The sequence below is a fragment of the Brachyistius frenatus genome, unplaced genomic scaffold, assembly GCF_029030835.1.
Source record: "Brachyistius frenatus isolate BFR_SWC_R1_liver_20210118 unplaced genomic scaffold, ASM2903083v1 Contig_18, whole genome shotgun sequence".
Lineage (NCBI taxonomy): Eukaryota > Metazoa > Chordata > Actinopteri > Embiotocidae > Brachyistius > Brachyistius frenatus.
Window position 1 is genome coordinate 4,105,115 of NW_027210617.1, and position 21,952 is coordinate 4,127,066.

General features: G+C 42.8%; 1 protein-coding gene across 1 annotated transcript in view; it reads right to left on the reverse strand.

The window, feature by feature from the left end:
* Nucleotides 1-6,064: 6,064 nt before the first annotated feature.
* ell (elongation factor RNA polymerase II) overlaps nucleotides 6,065-21,952 on the reverse strand; it is a 35,993-nt gene continuing 20,105 nt past the window's right edge. Inside the window, exons 3-12 of the mRNA XM_069694978.1 lie at nucleotides 19,714-19,835; nucleotides 18,171-18,334; nucleotides 16,213-16,463; nucleotides 15,997-16,121; nucleotides 13,022-13,097; nucleotides 10,273-10,885; nucleotides 9,870-9,936; nucleotides 9,113-9,284; nucleotides 8,930-8,974; nucleotides 6,065-8,837 (exon numbers count right to left, since the gene is read on the reverse strand). Coding sequence (XP_069551079.1) covers nucleotides 8,733-8,837; nucleotides 8,930-8,974; nucleotides 9,113-9,284; nucleotides 9,870-9,936; nucleotides 10,273-10,885; nucleotides 13,022-13,097; nucleotides 15,997-16,121; nucleotides 16,213-16,463; nucleotides 18,171-18,334; nucleotides 19,714-19,835 — 1,740 coding nt within the window. The 3' untranslated portion in view covers nucleotides 6,065-8,732. The remainder of the gene's footprint in view (nucleotides 8,838-8,929; nucleotides 8,975-9,112; nucleotides 9,285-9,869; nucleotides 9,937-10,272; nucleotides 10,886-13,021; nucleotides 13,098-15,996; nucleotides 16,122-16,212; nucleotides 16,464-18,170; nucleotides 18,335-19,713; nucleotides 19,836-21,952) is intronic.

Sequence of the window (21,952 nt, forward strand, 5' to 3'; positions counted from 1 at the left end):
CCAGCCGGGTGACGTTTGAGTTGTTTTGTGAAAAGGTAGACGTCGTGAAAATTAAAATGTTAAAAAAAAAAAATTAAAAAAAAAATGGATAACGAACGCCATCGCAACGATATAAATCTCAGCCGGAGTTGTAGGTCACCTGCGTTGGGATATTTTAAAATCGCAAAAACCGGCGTGAAATCCTGCGCAATTAGAAATTAGAAGGGTCCGATAATATTTTTTTAAACACCCGGTTTTAATTTTGGCTTGGCGTCTTGTGCAGGGGATGATAGTGTCACCCCCACCCCCCCACACCCATCACCTCCAAGATATGATATTTGATGCTACTGCTGTGCCATTGTTATTATCTGCAGAGCGGTGGATGATTGTATTTCCCCCAGCACAGGTGTCGTGGTTGCACACGCAGTAGCAGTAATAGCGGTGAAAACGCAAATGAGCTTTCTTGACGTAGCTTTCAGTCAAATCTTAAGTTTGGAGTTTCGGGGGGGGGGGTGATTTTTTTTTTTTTAGTAGTGTTTGATTGCACTAAAAATCAAGTAGTGTAGCGTACGCTACGCGCACGCGCTCTCAGTTCACGTGAACTAAAGCGCCAGCGCGACACCTACGGCACATGCGTGCGTAATGGCTTGACACCTCGTTGTACGTGGGCCAGCAACACGAAGCACAAATCTGCTCCCATCCCACGGTGCACGAGCGCATTGGTCATATCTTTTCCAGATACATGAAGAAAAATGTTCCTTAAAGGTTGTTGAGCTGGATAATCATATAATGTCGTATAATATAATAGACTATAACATAGGCAAATATAGCCTAATATAATATAATATAATATAATATAATATAATATAATATAATATAATATAATATAATAATACAGTATCTATAACTTTGCTCTGCTCATATAAACCCACCAGCTTTTAATAAACATGAGATTTACTCACACCAGCTATAATACTCAATTTTACATGATGGAAACTGTTCGATCCACCGTTGACTTCCACTTTGCCACGTTTTCAATCACTTGAAAAGGGCATATACTTTACTTTGCACATGCATACACAATGTCAGTTTAATTGTACAATATATACTTTGTTGTTATTAATATTTGTCAGAATTACCAGGTTCTGGCTATAAAGACAGTTTTGAAAGATTGCAAAGTAGTGTTACACATTTCCACACTTGAGATCCTTGCAGCATGTTGTCAATAATCAGAACATCTGCAGCACATCTGTTTTTATTTGTAAGGGACTGTGTCCAATATTAAACAAGATCAAATTTTGTCTTGTGGTCAAACCGAGACATGGCTGACTGAGCCTCAATTGACACTTAATCTGAGCATAAAAGTACAGAAGTTTGTTTGTTTGGCATTAAAAACTTCTGGATAAGTACAACAGAAATAATGTGGTGATAAGGGTTTTCAGATTTGCTTAAGCAATATGGATCAAAAACAAAACATTCACGACAAAATAATAATATTTTTGACAAAATAGAGTTGAAACATGAATTCAGAGTCAATTAAAACTGCAAGCAGTGATATGCGGTCCCTCGCACGCTGCACGTCGGCGATCCAGCGGGTCGGGGTCGCCAGTTCTCCGACGTGCAGCACGCCGGGGTCCGCATATTCCCTCTTGCAGTTTTAATTTTTTTCTCGATCTCGTTCCTTATTCTTCTTAAGAAAGAAAATTGCCTTTTTTTTTGGAGGCTTTAACATCTTCAAAAACTCATGAAAGTTGGTGTCTGACGCATGTGGAAAGTTTCGTGAGGTTTGGAGCATCCTTTGACCTTAAACATCAACTTCCTGTGTCACGGCAAAACATCAAACTTAGCCACATCACCCTGGCTATATACGATATACTATATACTATATATACTATATACCATATACTATATTCTATATACAAAAATGACTTTTTTTATAACTTTTTGGAGTATGACCTTTTTCTGAACTGACATGTATGCCTCAAGTGGCGATCGAACCAAGTTACTTCTCACTGAGGCAACTGCTCGAACCACTGGACCACTGTCATGTCCGAAAATTTGAAAAAAAAAAAAAAGTCATACTATAGCATTAACATATATTAATGGTATTTTTTAGTTTGTAGTAGGGTTTTTGTATTGTTGTTGACCTTCAGTTAGGTGTCAGTATGACTGCATTTACAACGTGAACCTGACCTTGAGCACTTAGGGAACTTAGCCCCTGTGAACCAGATGGCTTACCCCTTACAGGGACTTGCCCTCACCTTCCGTGAACCAAGTGTGATACTGTGAGCGGGGCTCGAACCCATGTCTTCATGAGGTCGTATCCAGTTCGGCGTCAGCGTGGTAGACCACTGGGGGGAAAAAACAACAAAAAAAAAAAAAAACAAGCATTTCACGGAGTTCACTCAGAGCTTCCAGAGACTCAACCGACAGTCTGGTTAACTCAACAGGTAAAATATTCTACTTCACCAAGGTTGCTATTAACGGTTCAGATTCCACCTCGGCCCGTTGACGGTGATTCAGCTTTTAGTGAAATTGAAACGTTTGGAGAAATTGAAAAAGTTTTGCATCCACAACACATTACAGGAAGATATGTAATATTACTGCAGACCCCCTTGAAAACACGCATATCTACTATCCAAAGAATGTCTGCGGCAATTTTGGCCGCGTAGGTTGCAGTGAGCCAAAGATACGTCATAATGCAGACTATCTCATGGGAAGGATGGTGGTGTAGTGGTTAGTACCGTTGCTTCTCAGTGACAAGGTCTGGAGTTTGAATCCCTCCTTTGTCAAAACTTGAAACGAGTCATACTATGACAAAGAGTGACCCAAAAGTCATTTTTTGAGTCACTTTTTGGACCACATGCTACAGCATGCATCTCAAAAATGGGGACTAAATTCAAAATAACAGACTTCCTGTTGAGTTGACGTAATGGTGCAATGCAACTTTTTTTGTACATTTAGGTGATACGCCTGTCCACCGGATTTCGTGCATGTAGGTAAATGTAGCCGCCGGGGCATCTCTTTAGGGGGCGCTAGCGAGCCATTTCAGCCACTAGAATACTAAATTTGTTTGCCGGGACACCTGTGTACCAACTTTCATGAGTTTTTGAATATGATAAAACCGCCAAAAATGCAGTTCTTTGCGGAGAAAAATAAGGAACGAGAATAATAATTGCTTGAATAACAATAGGGCTTTCGCACCATGGATGCTAGGGCCCTAAAAATAATCTGTTCCAGGCGGCACTGTATCTCTCCATGCCACTGCAAAGTACTGCAATGCACTTTACCGACATGACCAACATTTTAACCGTCAGTTAAAAGTCATTTCTGTAATCTTTACCGATGTCCATTTTGATCATAATTGCACTTAAATGCCTCAATGAGCTGTACCAGTCTCTCTTTAAGTAAATATAGGAACTGAAAAGGCACTGTTAGCGCTGCAGTCTGCAAAATGTCCAACAAAACCAAATATAAAATGATCAATTTGTATATGAACCATCAATTATTCATAAAATATACGATTCATGTGCATTTAAATATCCTTATACGTACTAATAGAATAGAAAAACAATCATGTGCGGTGCATGATATGGGTCGCATCTAAAATTTATGGTGCAGTTCGGGGCTAATTACAGTATGTTGCAGTCATTACTTAGAAGGTTCATTGCACGCCAGTGAATTATCCACAGAGAGTGATGATTTATAATGGACAGGGCGGTTGAGGGAAGGGATGGGTTACTATGTGGTCAAGTCGCTATGTCGTTTCATAATGTGCTTGCCTGTTTTTCCACTGTTCCCATGCAGCAAGATGTTTGTTGCAAAACAATTTGTTGCCAGAAAGATGAGCAGAATCACCGACTTTGCTTTCAGTTTATTTGAAAGATTTGAGAGTGGCTACAGAAATGTTAAATGTTTAGGTCATTTTGTTGTCTATTTTATTGATGGGACAAGAAATTAAATACGAGGATAAGTGGTTTAAAAGACAGATTAAGTCTGAATGTGAATTGATTCTAAAAAAAAATGCTGCTCTTTAAATAGGAGTTCAAACATCGATACCAATTTTGTATCATCTGTACGACTGTCACAGACAAACTAACAAACCTGACTGTGACTTTGAAAGTACGAGTCCACACAAAATAGCGTGTCGTTTCCAAAGGGTTCGTTATCAAGTACGATGGATGAAATACACTCAAAGAAGATCTCGGACAGAGGGAACACGTCTGTCTAGATGTTTGTGTTTCACTGTTGGATGAGTGCAAATCAGATGAGGATGTGGAGTTCTGCAGCAGCGAGAGGGAAGAATCCTCATCCCGGCAGAAGAGATGCTGAAGGTCACGGCACTCGATATGCAGCTGAAACCGTGAACTTTCATTCACAAATCATCCGCTGTGAGGAGATAAGCATCCGTAACAGAGGACAAGACACAGAAAGCTGCAAGTGGCACAGGCGCTGCACAGACAATCAAGATGACAAACTCAAAATGTCAAGCAAGCATTCAGCCAGGCACAGTAAGTTTGTGAGTAGACTGCAGAAAGCCAACAATCCCAAATTGACCTTCGATGGTCAAGTGTTGCTCCAATGAAATTTAAGATGGAGAAAAGACAAAGAGCTTGGCTGTAAACAAATAACATGACACGAGTCGGTACTGGTTTCACTGGTAGCATTTTGACCAACACGCCAGCCCATCGTTATCTTTTTCCGTGGTTGCATGCACCGACGTACGGGTTACATAAATGTGATCAGCGTGGGTACACTTCAATGTGAGCCATTTTTCCTTGAATCTTTTGAGAAACGCTCTCGCGTGTGATACACGTACCAATGACCTCGAGTAATTGACTGACCTGTCTTTCAACCATGGCCTACATTTTCACATTAAAACACTGACCTGCTCCGTAAGCACACGATATAAACGCAACTAGGTCCCTCTGTCTTTGCCAGCACAGAAATCCAGAAAAATCAAACCCTGTCTGACTGTTAAAACCTTGGAAACACAGAGGGGGGAGGGGGTGGGGGGTGGGGAGGCGAGCTCTCGGCCTCTTTGCTGTGTGTGTAAACATGTCGGTGTATATGCTGCTGTATGTTGAGGAGAGGGAGAGGTGGCAGCCTGCCACGGTGAACTCCCTGACCGCCCCCCCCCCCGTCCAGCTCCCCGAGCAGAGCTGAGGCCAACTTTGAGATGGAAGCCTGCATAGCGAAGCTCAGATACAGCTCAGCGCAGCCAACTGGAACACAGTCACTGTGTAGATTTCTGGGATCTTTCACAGTGTGTCAGATTACAGGGAGCCTTGTCCCCTCTGCTGCCTCGCCGGAGCATCTTCTGTTCACACTGCCACGCCAAGGCCTTTTTTTTTTTGGATCAACGCTCGAGTGCGAGTGAGAGACTTGGCAGTAAACAACACGCGTTCATGTTTCTATAAGAGGATGCCAATCAGACACGACACATACAAGTATAAGACTGCACGCTGGATGCAAAAATCAACTCCGCTTCCCATCATTCCCTCGGAAACAAACAGATCTCTGAGGCTATCACTGACTGCCTGTAACAGTTTACCAATCAATAGCAATTTTTTTTTTTTTTGTATTCAATTTGTTGCCCGTATGAATAAAAAATAAGGTGTGCCAGCACTGTGTAAAAGGCTTTGGAACCAAACGGTGTGAAAGTGCTGCCATCCACAGGACAGCTGCTGTTAATGCAGGCCTGTTCCAATTCAGTAAATGCGAACAAAGGTTAGAAAACTGAACATTTACTTTAACAAAAACTAAAAAAGTTTCATCACATAAATGAGCTTTTCCTTGATAATAATTTAAGGGAAAGGCCTTTGAAGACATGACCACTGCAGAGCTTCCAAAACCACATTTTGGGGTTAAAAATTAGAAGGAAACCAAAAAAGAATGTCAAGAAGTGACTCCATGCTACCTTGCAGCAGTCCCTTCAGAAACAAGTTAAATAGCATCTGTATGTGTCACTCTCCCCCTCCAACACATTTATTATTCTCCATAAATCTGGGAAAAATGCATTGAAAAAACAAAAACAGCCTCATTATAAAAACGCACAGCAACAACTGGTTGAGAATTTCACAAATAAAGATTTTAAAGAATTTTATTGAAACAAAGATCAATTTCAGTCCCAGTCCCTTATGGTTTTCAAAAAGCGTGCTTTGGGTTTTAGCGCCAACATTTCATGACTATTCTCCAAAGCCCTCTTTTGCTTATACAGCAGCATGTATATACTCAAGAGAAAAGAAAAGAAAAGAAAAACCTATACAACAGGTCATTTTGGCACAATCAATTCATACAATGGTTCTCCTGTGTTGGCGTATTGTTACCGTCAAACAGCTTGCTCTCCACTGGATCAAAATCTCTTTTACTGATGAACTGATTCACGATGGATTTTGACCGTAATAAGAGATTATAAATACAGTAATCATGTCTACATGTTTCTAGAAACCAAAATACAGTAAGAACGGTGAGAAGTGTCTTTCTTGTTCAGAGCTGTAGTGCTGGGCGACGGCGAGTGTTAACTCTCGGTGACAACACGCTCAACGTCCCTCAAGATCCAGCCTCAGTCGGTGTCCAGCATTGTTGTGATTCGTTTCTGAGCAGTGACCTTCATGTAGTGTTTTGCATTAAGAGAGAGTGATAATATCTGAAACCTCACGTTACGTTTGAGCCCAGTTATGCAAATCCCGTCTGAAGCGAAGGAGCCTCCTCTGACTTCTCACAAGAAAACGCTGAGAAACTTTCCACTGGATGGTAAATTGTACACACAAAATGAAAACAGGAAGTAGAGAATACTGTGACATGTTCCTTTGCCGACATTTTGTAGAGCATTCTGTGTCATCCCACTTAAGCACTTTGGTATACATGCTGGTCAGAGCCACGTCTAATTGATTACTAATTCAGTTGGACTAGGCCTTTCGCTTGGATTTTGATATCCTTGGGCAGTTTTCTTTTCTTCAAGTAAAGATACAAAGACTGTTCATTGTAACACATTCATAAAGCATGCACTCCGATGGACAAAGAGGAAAGTGTCACTTGGACAAAACCCCCAGGTAACAGCAAGATCAGGAGAAAAAGTGCTGATTTTTTTTCACATAAAAAGATCCATATAAGAAATGCATTCGCTGACTAAAGCGGACTCGCTCGTTACACTCATCAGTGTTAAGTTCTGATACAGCATTTCTCATTTGTCTTCACATACGTTGGACTGGATCAGTGCCGACTTGATGCTTCTCGATCCAGGAAGTCAGATCTTCGGGTCGTTCACCGTCAATAACGTGACATCACATTTGAAAAAGGCAAAAAACTGGTCCTTCTCTGACCAGGAGGTCCACCAGGCTCCACCCCGAAGATGAACAAAAGATGGCTTCATCTTTAACAGTCGTCTCAAACGGACAAGCATGCGGGTCGATTAGCAGACAAAACAAAACAACTTGATCTTTTTTTTTTTTTTTTTTTTTTTTTACAGACGCTGTAAACAGGATTTTAACAATGATGACGGAAGGTAGAAGATATCAAATCTATGGATCAAAGTAAATGTTGCAACCTTTTGAATATGAAAAGAAAAAGCCTGCAGATCTGCGTCCTGTCTGCTTCATCTTACAATTAGAGGATCTTCCACAGTGTGATGAAGAGTAACACCGACGACAAACTCCTCAAGACAACTTTGAATCTTTCTGTTGCTACAAAAGCCATCATGGACTGAACTGAAAAGACAAACCAATTAATAGCTGAATATACTTTTCCTCAATAAGATGAACCAGAACTAAGGACCGCTGCTGTAACCGGTTAACAAACTTTGTAGCTCGTCGCGGCAGTGAGGAGACGGCATTCAAAGAAAATCTACAGCTCCAGAGTGACAGGAACGTCCTGTCCCCTCTTTTAAGACATCGGCAGATGATTTTAGAAAAGAAAAAGCCAATCGCACAAACCTGCGTCTGACTGTGTGCATTTGTTTTGATTTAATCAACAGTAATATCTGCATCTCTTTAAAAGAGAAAAGAAAAAGATCGCCAACAAATTGACAATTAGATGGGCAAGGCAGCTTCTGAATAAAATACTGGCAGACATTCAAGATGTGAGGACAGAAAATAAAAGAGACACAGCTTTTAAGTACGGATATTGAGGAGTGTAAAATAGACTCATTCCCCACAGTTAAGTGTCAAAAATAAATAAAAAGTTAAACGACAAAAAAAAGTTCAACATCGCCACCATTGGTTTCAATATGTGGGGATCGCTGATGAATCAATCAATTCATTTTCCTTAACTTAAAACAAATTAGTTGCATTAGGCGTACGATCTGCAGCGTTCATCTGCGTCCCTCCAGTTTCAAAAGCAGGAAAGATTATTTGGAAATCTCCCAACAAAGAGGGGAAGTTTTCCGTGTTCGATTCTTTCAGACCTCGGTGCACTATAAGCACGGTGGTCTGTTGAGAAAAAAAACACAAGAGCCACACAGAACCCATTTTTTTTTGGGGGGGGGGGGATTAACTGTAACTACAGCGACAGACCGAGCCTCACCAGGCACAGCCACATCTTCAAAAAAAAATAAAAATAAGGAAAGAGAGAGAAACAGATCAGGTGTCCTGTTGAGTCCCCCACGAGAGCCTTCGGCCCAAATGAGGGGAACACTCCCTTCATGGCATTATTATAATTTTTTTTTTTTTTTTAAGCACAAGCGGAATCCAGAGTTTTCCTTTATCTGCTTGGTTTCCAGAGATAACAGGGAATCAAACGTCTAATAACTACTTTTAAAGTTGCTGTTGATCGTACTCCGCAATAAGTTTCTTTATATGTGCCAGTTTGTTGTGTAGATATTCACAGCGGTTCTTCTCTTGGCTATAGTTTGGATTAGTCTGCAAAAGGATATGAAAAAGCACAAGTGTCATAATATTATAAGCTGCTCAGATACTTTGTCATCAAAATAAGTTAAAGCAGCGACACCTACCTTTTTTATTTTATGATACTCTTGAAGTATCTGATTGTGGATCGTCTGTTGAAGAAACAAAAACACAAATGGAGAAGATTGTGAATACAACATAATGAACTAGTAACATAAAAAAGACATTTTTTGTTTTTGTAGTAACTCCAGGTGTGGGTTTTTTTTGTGTGTGTCCTTGAGAGTATGTACCTTGTACTTGTCTGTGCCTTGTTGGAGCTGCTTAAGCTCATTGTCGAGCACAGTGAACTGCCGGGTGATGCCCTCTATTCGAGCGTGCAGACCCCGGTACTCGCTGTACTCGGCGTTGAAATCGTTTTTATACCTTTGACGCTGCTCTTGAGAGCCGATCACCGTGTACTTCCTGGGAGGGGAGGACAAGAAAATGTTACTGCGCACGGATTCGAAGAGGAAAATCACAAAAGTCTCTTCAGGCATTCGGTTCAAGTGAGGTCAATGAAGTCACTGGAGGGAGACTAAAAGAGACGTACCCAAGACGAGCTAATTAAATTCAGCTCTGAAAGAGCTTTCTTTCCGCGTTGTGGTAGAAAGCTGCACCTCATCCAATGTTCTCAGAAGTGTAACTCTCACTGAAACTCGGTATATGTATCGTGTGTGTGTGTGTGTGTGTGCTCAGGTTGTGCCATGTTATGACTGTGAGGAGGACTATCATTTTTGGAATAAATTGCAGCAGTTAAGGAGCTGTGTGTCGGCCACAGCTGCGACTGTGGGAAATTACAATATGTAATAACCAGTTTTCAGAACGCTGGCACGCACCTGTCTCCTTTCCCTCCTGTCTTTTTTATCATGTCTGTCCCTCTGTGACCTCATGCAGGTGGGACTTAAATGCGAGAACATCTCGGACTTATTCCGATGACTTAATTCAAACTCTCTCTGACAGCAGCACAGGTGTGGGATCTATTGAGACTTACATCTGTTCAATACTCACAATAAATAGTCTGCCACCTCAGATGATGATGAAGGAATACTGGTACTGTTGCACACTCCATTCAGATCTGAAACAAGGTCGCAGTTAGAAAACCGAATTATTCGGGATTTGTCATCTTTGTTCGGCCTCTGCATAAGAACAAAATGGTGCTAATGGGGAGGAAGAGATCATTATTTATTGTTGTACATCATGAATACAATCGATCTTAAACGTGCCAGTTGAATTCACGAGAGTGTATTTTAGTTGAGGCACGAAGCTGAACAGCAGGGGTCTCAGTTTTGTCAGTGAGGAACACGCTGGTCACGTGATGCATCACTTACTCACAGTGAAGACTAACTGCCTCACGCAGCAATTCAGAAATCCCTCATCTAATGCTGTGAAACGGTGCACGTGTTGCTCTCACTTGTGCTTTTGTGTGGAATACTGTTGCTTTTGAGGTTTGGGCTCTTCTCGCAGGCTCTGTTGGGCTCGGGCACTCGCTCCTCGCGACTCTTCCTCTCCTTCTCCTGCTCCTTTTCCCTCACCCGCTCCTTGTCTTTGCTCTTCTCCTTGTCTTTATGCTTTTTGGACTTCTTTCTGGACTTGTTGTTTAAGGACGAAGGACTTTTGTCCCGCGGGCCCTCCAGGACTGTGTGTCCGGGGGACAACGCGCTGATGCTCGGCGCAGTCGCCACCGTTGGCACGGAGAGGAGCGACGGCGGTTGACCGAGCCTCTCGGACACCGCCGTTTCCTGAGAGTCACAGTCGCGCCCGTTGTGGCTGGAGTCGTTGCTGACGTCCGACAGTGCTTCGAATGGACGAGGGATGTCCAGCACGGGAAGCTGCTGGGAGCCGGACGTCATGCCGCCGTCCGACGTAGAAACCGCTCCCGCCGACTGAGCGCCGCCTGCCTCTCCTCTCCCGTTGGAGGAGCTGAGCTTGCCATTAACTGGGGCTGTTGCAGCCTTGCTGGCAAGGTGCGATATCCTGGGCTTTTTGTTGGCAAGAGGGTCGATGAAATCAGCAGCGGGTCGTTTCTGTCAGGAAAAAAAAAAAAGAAAAAAAAAAGTGCAGTTTTAGTAGAAGACCCTCAAACAGGGTTCAATATGAATTCGTTTCAATTCAGAGTAAAGGAGGGGAAAACCGTAGTCCAGGTCAGAGCAAACTAAATGCTCCAAGCTGTGGAGGACACGCGAGTGTACGGGGAGAGAGCGACCAGAGGGACAAAGCAACGTAAAGAAAAGAGTGTAATGAGGTGCAGAAGAGGATCTGCTTTCCAAGTAGCACAGAGACTATAATGACTTTGCAGCTTTTTCAGAATACCAGAGATTACATTATAGACGGGCCCTGTTTGACGCAGCCCACACTAAAGACTTTGGGAGTGGCAGATTCAATCACCGTGTTGGCTTTCCCAACAGGAAGATGGAGAGACAATAGTGCAAACCAGTGAGTGGCTCCGTTTGGACCCGTTTGGTTCTGCAACCCATTTCTAAATGATGACTGAGAACATGAATCTCTGTTTCACTGTTCTTCTTTCACGCTTCTATTCTTTGGAGATCAAAAATCCCCCTTTAGATGACAGCTGTAATTAAAATGTGTATTTTTAGCCAGTCAAATGATGGAGGATCTATTTTACTACAGGGAACATTGGTTATTTTCATTTTATCCGTCTTAGTGTATTCATCACTTCCTGATTCATCTCTCACCTATCTCAGGTTTACGCACAGCTTTACCTGCTGTGATGCTCTCTTTGTGCCAGTGCAGCTTGAAACAGACTCTGGGGTACTTCTGTCGTTTGTGTGTTTACTGAAGGTGGGAGCGGAAAGGAAGGGACATACAGTTTGTTGTCTGAGGTGAGAACAACCTGAGAGGAAAGAGCTATTAATATAACAGAGCAGCTCCTCCTCGTTCTACCTAATGGAAGATGAGGGGAGGGGGGGGGGGATTTCACTAAAATAAAGTGTACCATGGAGGAAGATTATGGGCTCATTCTTACACCCGGCCCAAAGCAGCACCAAGAGCAACACAAGGGTCTTTAAAGTTGTCATTTCCCTGTCAAACACCCAACAAAAATAAAAAGGTTCCAATCTGAAAGATTATTATTGTGTACGTGAAGGCCATCAAGTTACATCGTTCTTTCCTAATAGTTGGCAAATTTGTTGTTAAAATAGCAATCCCTTTTGTACAACTCCTCTGAACCGTGCGCTCAGATGATCTGCCATTTAAACTGGCAAAAGGGGATTTGGACACGACGCCCTAAATGCACCCGTGCCATGCACTTTTGGTAAAAGTTCAATAACCCCAATTCTTCCATTTCTATAGAATCAGGTGAAAAGATGCAAAAACAGGTTACGGTTAAAGATCATGCAGAATGTATCTATACTCTTCTGAAATAATATACTAGAAATGAAACAATAAATTATTTTATTTTTAAATGCCCAGAAGCTACCTAATTTTTTTCTTAAGCTTTCACAATTCTGACATATCTTCATGTAAACAGCCACCTGTCATAACTACATGATCACAGTAAAACGTTATTTTTTTTGTCCAGTCAGTTATGAACAAGTCGGAGAGTGAGAGCAGAATGGCAGCTTCGATACGGGGAAGTGTGTGTGCGCGCGTGTGTGTGTGTGCGCGGCAGTGTGGCAGTGTGTGTGTGTGTTCGTGTGTGTGTGGCAGTGTGCGTGTGTGTGGGGCAGCGTGTGTGGGGCAGTGTGTGGGTGCGCGTGTGGGGCAGGTGTGTGCGGGACAGTGTGTGTGTGTGCATGTGGGGCAGCGTGTGTGTGGGGCAGTGTGTGTGGGGCAGTGTGTGCGCGTGTGCGGCAGTGTGTGTGTGCGTGCGTGTGGGGGGCTGTGTGTGCGGGACAGTGTGTGTGTGCATGTGGGGCAGCGTGTGTGTGTGTGTGGGGCAGTGTGTGTGTGTGCGTGCATGTGGGGCAGCGTGTGTGTGTGTGTGGCAGCGTGTGTGTGGGGCAGAGTGTGTGTGTGTGTGTGTGTGTGTGTGTGTGTGTGTGTGTGTGTGTGTGTGTGTGTGTGTGTGTGTGTGTGTGCGTACGCACATGCGGGGCAGTGTGTGTGTGTGTGCGCATGTGGGGCAGTGTTAGTGTGTGTGTGTGTGTGTGTGTGTGTGTGTGTGTGTGTGTGTGTGTGTGTGTGTGTGTGTGTGTGCTCACCTGAGACGGAGAGCTGCTGGGCGGCTCTTTGGGTGGGCTCTCCGGTAGAGGGGCAGAGCTGTTCTGGGCCTGTTTCCTACAAGAGTTCAAGCATGCACACAGAGATACACATAAGAAGGCTTGATACAATTTCTGTGGAATGTAAACTTTGCATACCGGCACTGCAAGAACCTACTTTATCTCTCCAACTACCCAGTTGAGGTGACTGCATTTGCACTGGCACTAACGCAGCAACGAAGCTGTCACGGAATCAGTTGCGACATGTATTTGAAGTGATTTGTACCCTTAAAGCTAAAAATGTTCCGTTCCAAGAAAGAAAAAAATTAAAAAGATCATGATGCTACCAACTATCTAGCTGTCATTTTTCAGTGACAAGCAACTTCCATGTATGAGGACTTCAAAGACAAGTAACAGTCATTTTGTGAAGCTGAGTGGGTAGCTATGACAACTGAGTGAAGGAGGAGGTACTTGGCAGAGCAGCGTTTTATGATAAATAGATGAGGGAGAGCTTCAATAATTAAATCTGTACAAGCTCACTATCAGTTTAACAGTCTTCAGTGTTTTTTTTTGTGGTTTTAGTTTTTGTTGTTTAAACATTTAATGCATAATTCTGATGTTTAATAATCTCACAGCCGCTGCGGCATGTTTATTTAATAACTGAGCAGTTTTGGCAGCACGTTCAAGACAAGTGTGAAAGTGGCATGACACTCTACAGTGACAGAAAGAAAGTGAGGGAGAGAATATGGTGCTGTAGCTCACTGGGAATGAATGCTGTTTGGGCGGTTTAACAAATACAGTTATGACAACACCGACTACACGGTCATTCAAAGGAATCAGAGATGCACTGCGTTTGTTTTCATACTACTTTATCCCCAACTACCAGCAAAAGCAGCTACAGTAACGGCAGGATTCACGTCTGCATTTAGAGTTGGTCACTTGTGATCACATTAGTCAAGGTGTGAACACAGTCTCTTTATGTACCAGATTTATCAGTCACGCAGTAGCGGCAAAAAAACTAAAAAAAGAACTGCACCGATACCAGCTGTGTAACAAGATCAACTGTGCTGAACTCGGCAATACTTTCTCAGTCAATTTATTGATCCAGTTTTCCAGTGAAACACAACATATACACTGGTGGTTAAATATTAATCACAGAAGCTGACTTTGAGTCTGCTTGCTGGGGCAGGACAGCTTGCTCTGGTTTAAGAGTCCGCCAATAGGAAACAGAGAAGCCACGATAACAAACATGACAAATGAGTCTGAAATGTAAAAGGCATTGTGCACATGCAGAGATGCTGCTGTCACAGTTGATGGAATTATCAGCAGGGGGCAGTTGGATACACCAAGTCCTGTCATTGCCCCACCCTTGTTAAACCAGGGCACTGTGTGTGTGTGTGTGTGTGTGTGTGTGTGTGTGTGTGTGTGTGTGTGTGTGTGTGTGTGTGTGTGTGTGTGTGTGTGTGTGTGTGTGTGTGTGCGTGTGTGTGGTGTGGACAGTCAGGAGCTACGAGTGAGACATCAGGTCACCTGATATGGCTTAACCTTTGTCCCCCCTCCCACCCCCACCACCACCACCACACACACACACGCACGCACGCACACACACACACACACACACACACACACACACAGAGAGAGAGAGAGAGATCAGCATGTGCTGGAACACTGTTGCATCATGTGCCTTGCAGTCATGGTTGCTGTGCTACTCCTGCATGACTGACTGCATCAGCTCAAAACTCTGGAGGAGCTGGAGAAGGGGGTGGAGGGGGAGTGGGTATTAGGTGGGAGGCTGTGGCTCTTAGTCAGCTGATAAACTCACAAACAGAGCTCAAAGTACAGCAAAAAAAAAAACAACAGATACACAAATAGGGGGCGAGTATGTGCCGACGTGCACGTCTTTACAAACAACATACGAGCACGTACGCACAGAAACACCTTTAAAAACCCCAAATACAACACACAGTACAAGCTTGCACTTTGTTTGCAGCAGTCTCGACAGAAAAACTGGACATTCCAGATTCAATATACGTGTTGTGGAGCCATTTCGCTGCATCGCATTACGCCAAACATGCGTTTCTCTTCTTCTGCTCACTCAGTGTTAACTTTCTTAATGCTTTTAGCGTCGTGCCACAGGTAAGCTTATCATGGGGAACGGGAGCTATTCTCGAGCCCACTGCGTAAACACGAACTGAGCAGTGAACGTTGCTGTCTGGTCTATATATAGCTAGTAGGGAGCTTGCTTTTCCTGAGTGTCCCAGATCCTGAGAAGCCAGATTTTTCCACTGGGAGGAGGGCCAGCAGCTCATGTCAACAAATACACACTTGCATTTCGGTGTAGTTCCCCGCATTTCAGCAAAGTTGGGACAGACAAGAGTCGTCAACAATCCCATTAAATGCAAAAGGAGGGTTTTTAAACGATCCAAAATAGCCTTTATAGAGTATATACTAATCACGTCTCGCATAGAAAAATATTGTGCTTCCATAAATGTAATTTATTTATAGATTTAAGATGTTAAAAAAAGGTCTATGATTCCTACAAACCAGAGCCATCACGCCGGTCACTTCGCTCTTGCCAAAAACAATACAACAAGCAGCATTTTAGTGTGCAGCCTCACCAGATCTGTACTGCACGACACTTTTACCTTGAGAAAAGTGTACAACCTTAAGTATCTCGGATATTATAAATAAAAAAAATATGTTACTGCAATATCAGCCATCGTTTCTCATAAGCGAGGCCCCTCCAAACTGTTTGTACGCTACGTCACCTAAAAACGATCTATTCACAAAAACTCCATAATCCACTCCTCTGACCCAGACTCATAACTTCATAGTGCAGGACAAAAAGAAATGAGCACTTAAAGAGGATACCGCGAGGCCCATAAGAATGACTTCAACAAAATACATGCATTGCATCCAAACTGATTTGATATATGATAGATGACACATATAATAACATCCTTCATCCTCTGACATACCTGACCAGAATCCTCTTGAGAAGCTGCTGGTCTCCTTCTGTGTAGCCGGGCCAGTCCTTCTGAACTTCCTTATACAAAATGTCCTTCAATGTGAAAGTGTTTTCTCTCCCATTCAGGTTTGCAACCTAAGAAAGGAATAAATCAAGTCACGGGTGAGTCTATTGGTCCCTTTACTGCGGGAGAGTGAAAATGCCAGGCAGCATCAGTGTGCGTGACCTGTTGCAGGTGGCTGTCCAGGGAGTCTTTGTCTAATTGCGAGACCCCGTCCTTCTGCAACCGCAGGATCAGCTCAGGCTTTTTGTAAGGCTTGAGGGCCAGCAGGTGTACGAGGCGCTCTCGGAGCGGCCTTTGCTGAGTCGTGCCTTTCTTTGGTGTACTGCTGGAGATGATGACAGGCCGAGATGTTCTCCGTAAGGGGGCGATGTCTGAAAGTCCAGGAGCCGGTTTCCGGATCTGGACCTTCTTACCTGAGAGAAGTGACAGAAATATACATAACTCTGTTAAAAAAAATATGTATTTTTTTTTTTAATTCACAGATGCCGTTGAACTTAATATTCTATTTGATTTCAATATTTTTATGAACTTTTTTTGCCCCCCTGTCCAGTTGATGTGCACTAGGGCCAATATGAGCCCAAAATGATATCAAAACAGTTCAGGGGATTTCTGAAATAACAATATCTTTGATAATACTGCAAAATATAAAAAAAATATTGCCTTCAAATATTCAGTAAAATCCAACATTATCATAGTTTGTTGTACATCTGATCTTTTGGAACCAAACTACTTCCCATATTTGCGACCAACTCCTCCAACATGAAGCAGCCTTCAGCCAAGCTGCGATTAAGTTCTGCATGTGATGTACATCATATCTCTGAGCTGCGTAATGGTATGGTGTCATTACATCAACAAGTCGTAATATTGTCATCATCAAAGTGTGACCCAGAATACGCTGGAGATATTATATATCTCGTTTGGGAACGTCTGAGGATCCCGAGGAGGAGCTGGAAAACATGTTCCATGGATGGAATAACATACTCCTAGTCTTCACTTTTTGGTCATTCAAAATTCAAACCTGCGCTACCAGCTCTCCTCAAAGGGTTGAAGGTGAGGTGTTGGGTGCGGTTGTAGGGGAGGTCCCCCTCCCCCTCCCCTACAACCCCACCCAACCCCATCCCACAGAATTCAAATTCTTCAAAACAAACAGTTTGTGCAGTTTACAGTTTAGTCACCAGTTATATTAAGATTTTCCATGTGTGAGAATTTTAATCATGAGACGAATTCAGTAAATTACACTTTAAGCTATTACCGAAACAAAATTACTGCAAGAAAATGACTCATCAAGTGATTTTCTTTGGCTGGTAGCCAATGCTTGCTTATTTTCTGAAGAACGAGAGCCCTCTCTAATTCCACCACCACGTAGATTCTTTTCAACATCGTTTGACTGTTAATGACTGGTAGAACTTGTAGATGATTCACAGATGATGCATCATAAACTGACCGTTCATGTTGCCACATACACGCGAACTTAACATCCACTGCAAATACCAGTTATTACCACCATCTTCCACTCACACCTTTTTTTTTCCCAGATCATGTATTGAGACCAAAACACTGTTGGGATCCACAACATCCACGGACCAAACACTTCCTGACTCACTGCTGAGCAGAGAATAGGTCTGAACTGGATTTCTTTCTTTCCAGGCGATGAGGCAAGGGCTACGGTGTCCTTCTACTGCAACTGCAGAACGATGTGTTTTAATCGTGCAGGTCTGATAATAAGACAGGAAGTTGACGCGTTATTCCCCTGGAGACATTTCTGCCTCTCGGCGTTGAAATGACTTTCATCGGTTTATGGACGAGGAGGATGTGGTGCGTTATATTTTTGACCATTGAGGAACCAACCGCCATCAAAAGTCAATGGAGTCCTGGTTACAGATGAGGCGTGCTGGCAGTGTGCCGGCCCTTTGCCATGTAGCCTCAGACCCAAACCCACTCACCACTGGAGCAAGGCTACTCAAACACGTTCATCCCAAAAGCTTTGTGATGCATCAGTGAAAATATCTCTTCTCGCTGACCCACAGCCGAGCTATCAAATCCTGGCTTTTGCATGTACGTGGTCCAGAGATTGACTTACTGACCGAATGTATTCATGTGTCGGTATCGTGTCTCCTCACCTACGTATCTTCCCCCAGGCTTGATGACGATGGCACTCCGACTGCGGGTCTCCTCCTCAACCTGGGCCATGTTTTCCCTGGCCTTCTGGTAGGAGTCGTCTGTGGCGCATACTGTAATCTTGTCCTGAATGCCACCCAAACAATCCAGCTGAATGCTCCCTTCCCTGCCAAAACAAAGAGGAGATGGTAAGAGAGAGGAAGATGGGGATAGAGTAAACAGAATCTTGAAGAGGAAATGATTAAAAGGGAATTACTTTTATTCAAAAAACAGGAAATAAAGCAATCATGTTTTACTTTAGAGAATATTACGTCAAAGTACCGACCATAAATCCATCACTACAGATTAATCCAACATTAACTTCGTATTTATTCCTTTACATATTAAATATTTTTCTATTGGTGTTTCCGAACTTTCACTGCGCTATTCCTGCCCAGATGAGATCTACTAAACCCCTTCAGGGTACAACTATCATTTCTTTTCAATTTCCACCGACACCAGTACGACTCAATGCTGCATCAAATCCCATTCTTTTCTGACTTTCCGGTTCTCTTTGATTCCCCTCCACTTTGATGAGGATTTGGCAGAAAATGAGATGGTGCTGGCACAATCAGTGGCTGAGCTCTGTCATTTGGGTTTTAGACTGCAACACAAGGTTGATTAGGATCCAGTCAGAGATTCGGATGAACTCCACCTGACCCACTGGTTAAAAATACTTGCAGAATAATGGGGTCAGAAACATGACAGTTAGAGAAGACGACGACGACGACGACGACGACGATGGTGTTCCTCATTCTGTGTTTCTACTTCCTTCCTCAACACAGACATCTGGTGCTATTTATTTCACTCAACCAGCATTTAGGGTGGGGGGGGTTGTTAGGCTACAGAAAACGTACAGAATGAGGTTATTGGGTTTGATAGATGGAAGGGGACAGACCCACATTGTAATCGTAAGCCGGTCGTGTGTCGTAGCAGCTGCTGCTGCTGCTGCTACACAAACTTTTACCGCAAAAATACAACATAGCTAAAGTCCCATTTATAAAAAAAACAAACTAATATGCATGCACTCTTTTCCACTTTAAACAACTTCATTCTTATTGGCAGCTGTGCAGTTTGTAAAAGCGAATTTGGTTCCATAACTTAGTTCAGAAAAGTTCTAGAAAGTCCACTGAAAAATGCATGCCACTCCGCCCGCATCAACTATTCACAGCAGGTCAAGACGACATCGTCTACCATTTGTAAAGAGCTAAAATCCCCCGTAAAGTTCTTCAGGGGTGCCTGTGAAGTAACCGAGATGCTTGTTGATGCCCCTCTGGACTTAAATTACCTAAAGAGTGTTTCAAGGCAAAGACCGTTGATCATTACACAGTGTAAAGATAATAAGCCACGCTATTAATATGAATTTGACATCAGAATAAGGGAAGTTGCGTTTTTACCAAGAAAAATTTTAAATAAGAAAATGCTTTAAAAAAAAAAAAAGAAAAGAAAAGAAAAGAAAAGCAAAGAGAATTGTGAAATTGAATGTGATTGCGTGTTTGCTCTCACCTGGTGATGTACTGCTGGATGCAGTCGAAGCTGCCCTGCGGGTTATCTCTGCCCACATTAGACAGGTAGAAAGTAAATGTTTGCAGTTCACTGGAATTTTCTGACCGTGGTATTGAGATTTTCTGTTGAAGAAAAAAAAAACAACAAAAAAACATCAATGAATGAAATCAACAAGAGATATAAATGTTCTTGATGACTTAAGAGACAAAAATAACACTCAATAACGGTTGAGGTGGCACGGTACCAGTTTATTACATTTTTAAAACACAATCTGGATTTGTTTCCAGGCTTCCATAATATTTATTATCATTAGCATGTTCAAGATACTTCGCAGACAATCATGAACTAACTGCACATAATATTTTTTTTAGAGTTAAACACAATATTTTTCTGCGTGATGTATCCCGTGCTATAAAAAAACATCAGCATGGCACACATTGAAAACGTAACCATGACGGTCAAAAGCAGTGAATGAGCTCCAGGTATTTTTTTTTGCCGATATGAAAAACTACTGAAAACAAAATGCATCTAAATCCACCACCTCGTCTTCTCCCTGCTTTCATCTACACCCGTTCTAATCGTGTTTCTGAGTCTGTTCCCGATGCGTGATTGAGGGAACCGCGAAATTACTGTAGCAGAAGAACTATGACAAGTATTTCCGCAGTCTGTGGCCGCCGACAGTTACGCACCTCCCATTCTATACCCATAATTACCTTCCTCCAGCACTACAGGTGTTGCTTTTAAAAGACCACGGAGGAAGTGGAGTTTACCATTGTCGAGCCGTTTAACTCCACGAACCTCTAATCATAAGCAAGCTGCTGGACACTTTGTTTAAATGGAGGATATAATTTGACAAGTGAGGTTCAGATGCTGCATTTTTTTTTCCTTTGCTTTAAAATAAATCTTGCACTATGACACTCAGGCACTGGGTGAAAATGGTTGACATTTTGAATGCAGTGCAAAGAAGCATGTCAGTAAATTTCTGAAAGAGCAATGTGAAAGAGCGAGTGGCGAAAACACGGGGTGATATGGAAACATTGCCTTGATGCATTTCTGATTCACCGCAAACTCCTTTAATTAGGCTGTGAATTCAAGAGTAAAGTGATTTGACAAGTCCTGTAGAGACAAACTCCAGTAAATGTAGTTCTAGACTGCGAGTCCAGGCAAAGGGTCTTGTTTCCAGGAGGGCTTGGCTGCTGCAATTTAAGTGGTGTCACAGCCAAGGACCGTGCATCACATTGAGCCAGCGTAACAACAGAAAGAAGAAGTAACCAATTAGAGGGTTTTGGATCCCAAGCACAGGTCCTCTTGAACAGTGAGCAGTACATTACAAGTGACCTAACCTAGAACAGAAGCTCAGCCTGTGACTCACTGGCTCGTTCCTCACTGCTGGGATTGGCACGTTTTCAGACTGTGGGCAGCTCAGCTCTGTTTACCGAAGATCGATTGAAGATTGCAATAAATACAGTGATCCTTTATTTGTCATCCTCTAAGACCTGCGCTAACAGTGCTTTGTCTGTGGGTTTTAAACTATAGGCAGGTGAGAGAAGGTTTAGGAGCTGGTTTACAGAGCCTTTAAAGTCAGGCGTAACATCATAAAATCCACTCCAAAGAAAATGGAGGCTGAAACGGGAACTGTACGATCACGCCTTTGAGATTTAGTTAAGAGACTGCAGCTACGTCTTGAAGCCAGGCAATCGTGTTTTGGCTACTGGCACCACGATAATCCAGACAAAAGAAGATAAAGGCATGAATAACTCTTTGAAGATCACCAAAAGATCATTTAAGGAGATATTCCTCAAGTGGTAAAAACACAATTGAGCTAGCTTTTAAATATATCAAACTGTGAGGTACAGATCTTAAATAACCTCAAGGTTCAAGTACAAGACAAGAAAAGCTGAGCATCATCTGCGTAACGATGAAAGGATATTTTACATTGACAATATGGCCCAAAGGAAGCAAATAAAGAGAAAATAAAAGTGGACCTCGCATGGAGCCCTCCGCAGCACCACATACCCGGACAGTGCCCGAGAGGATGTAAAACCAACAGCTGGAAACCTAAAGTTTTCTGTTAGAAACATATGAAAAGCACATTTAATGGGGCTATAAACCCAGGTTCTCAACCGATCAATAATAGTGCTATAATCCATTGTGTCAAAAGTGGCTCTAAAGTCAAGCTGAACCAGCACAGAGCATTCACCTGCTACAGCCTTCATCCAAATATTATTGATAACCTCAT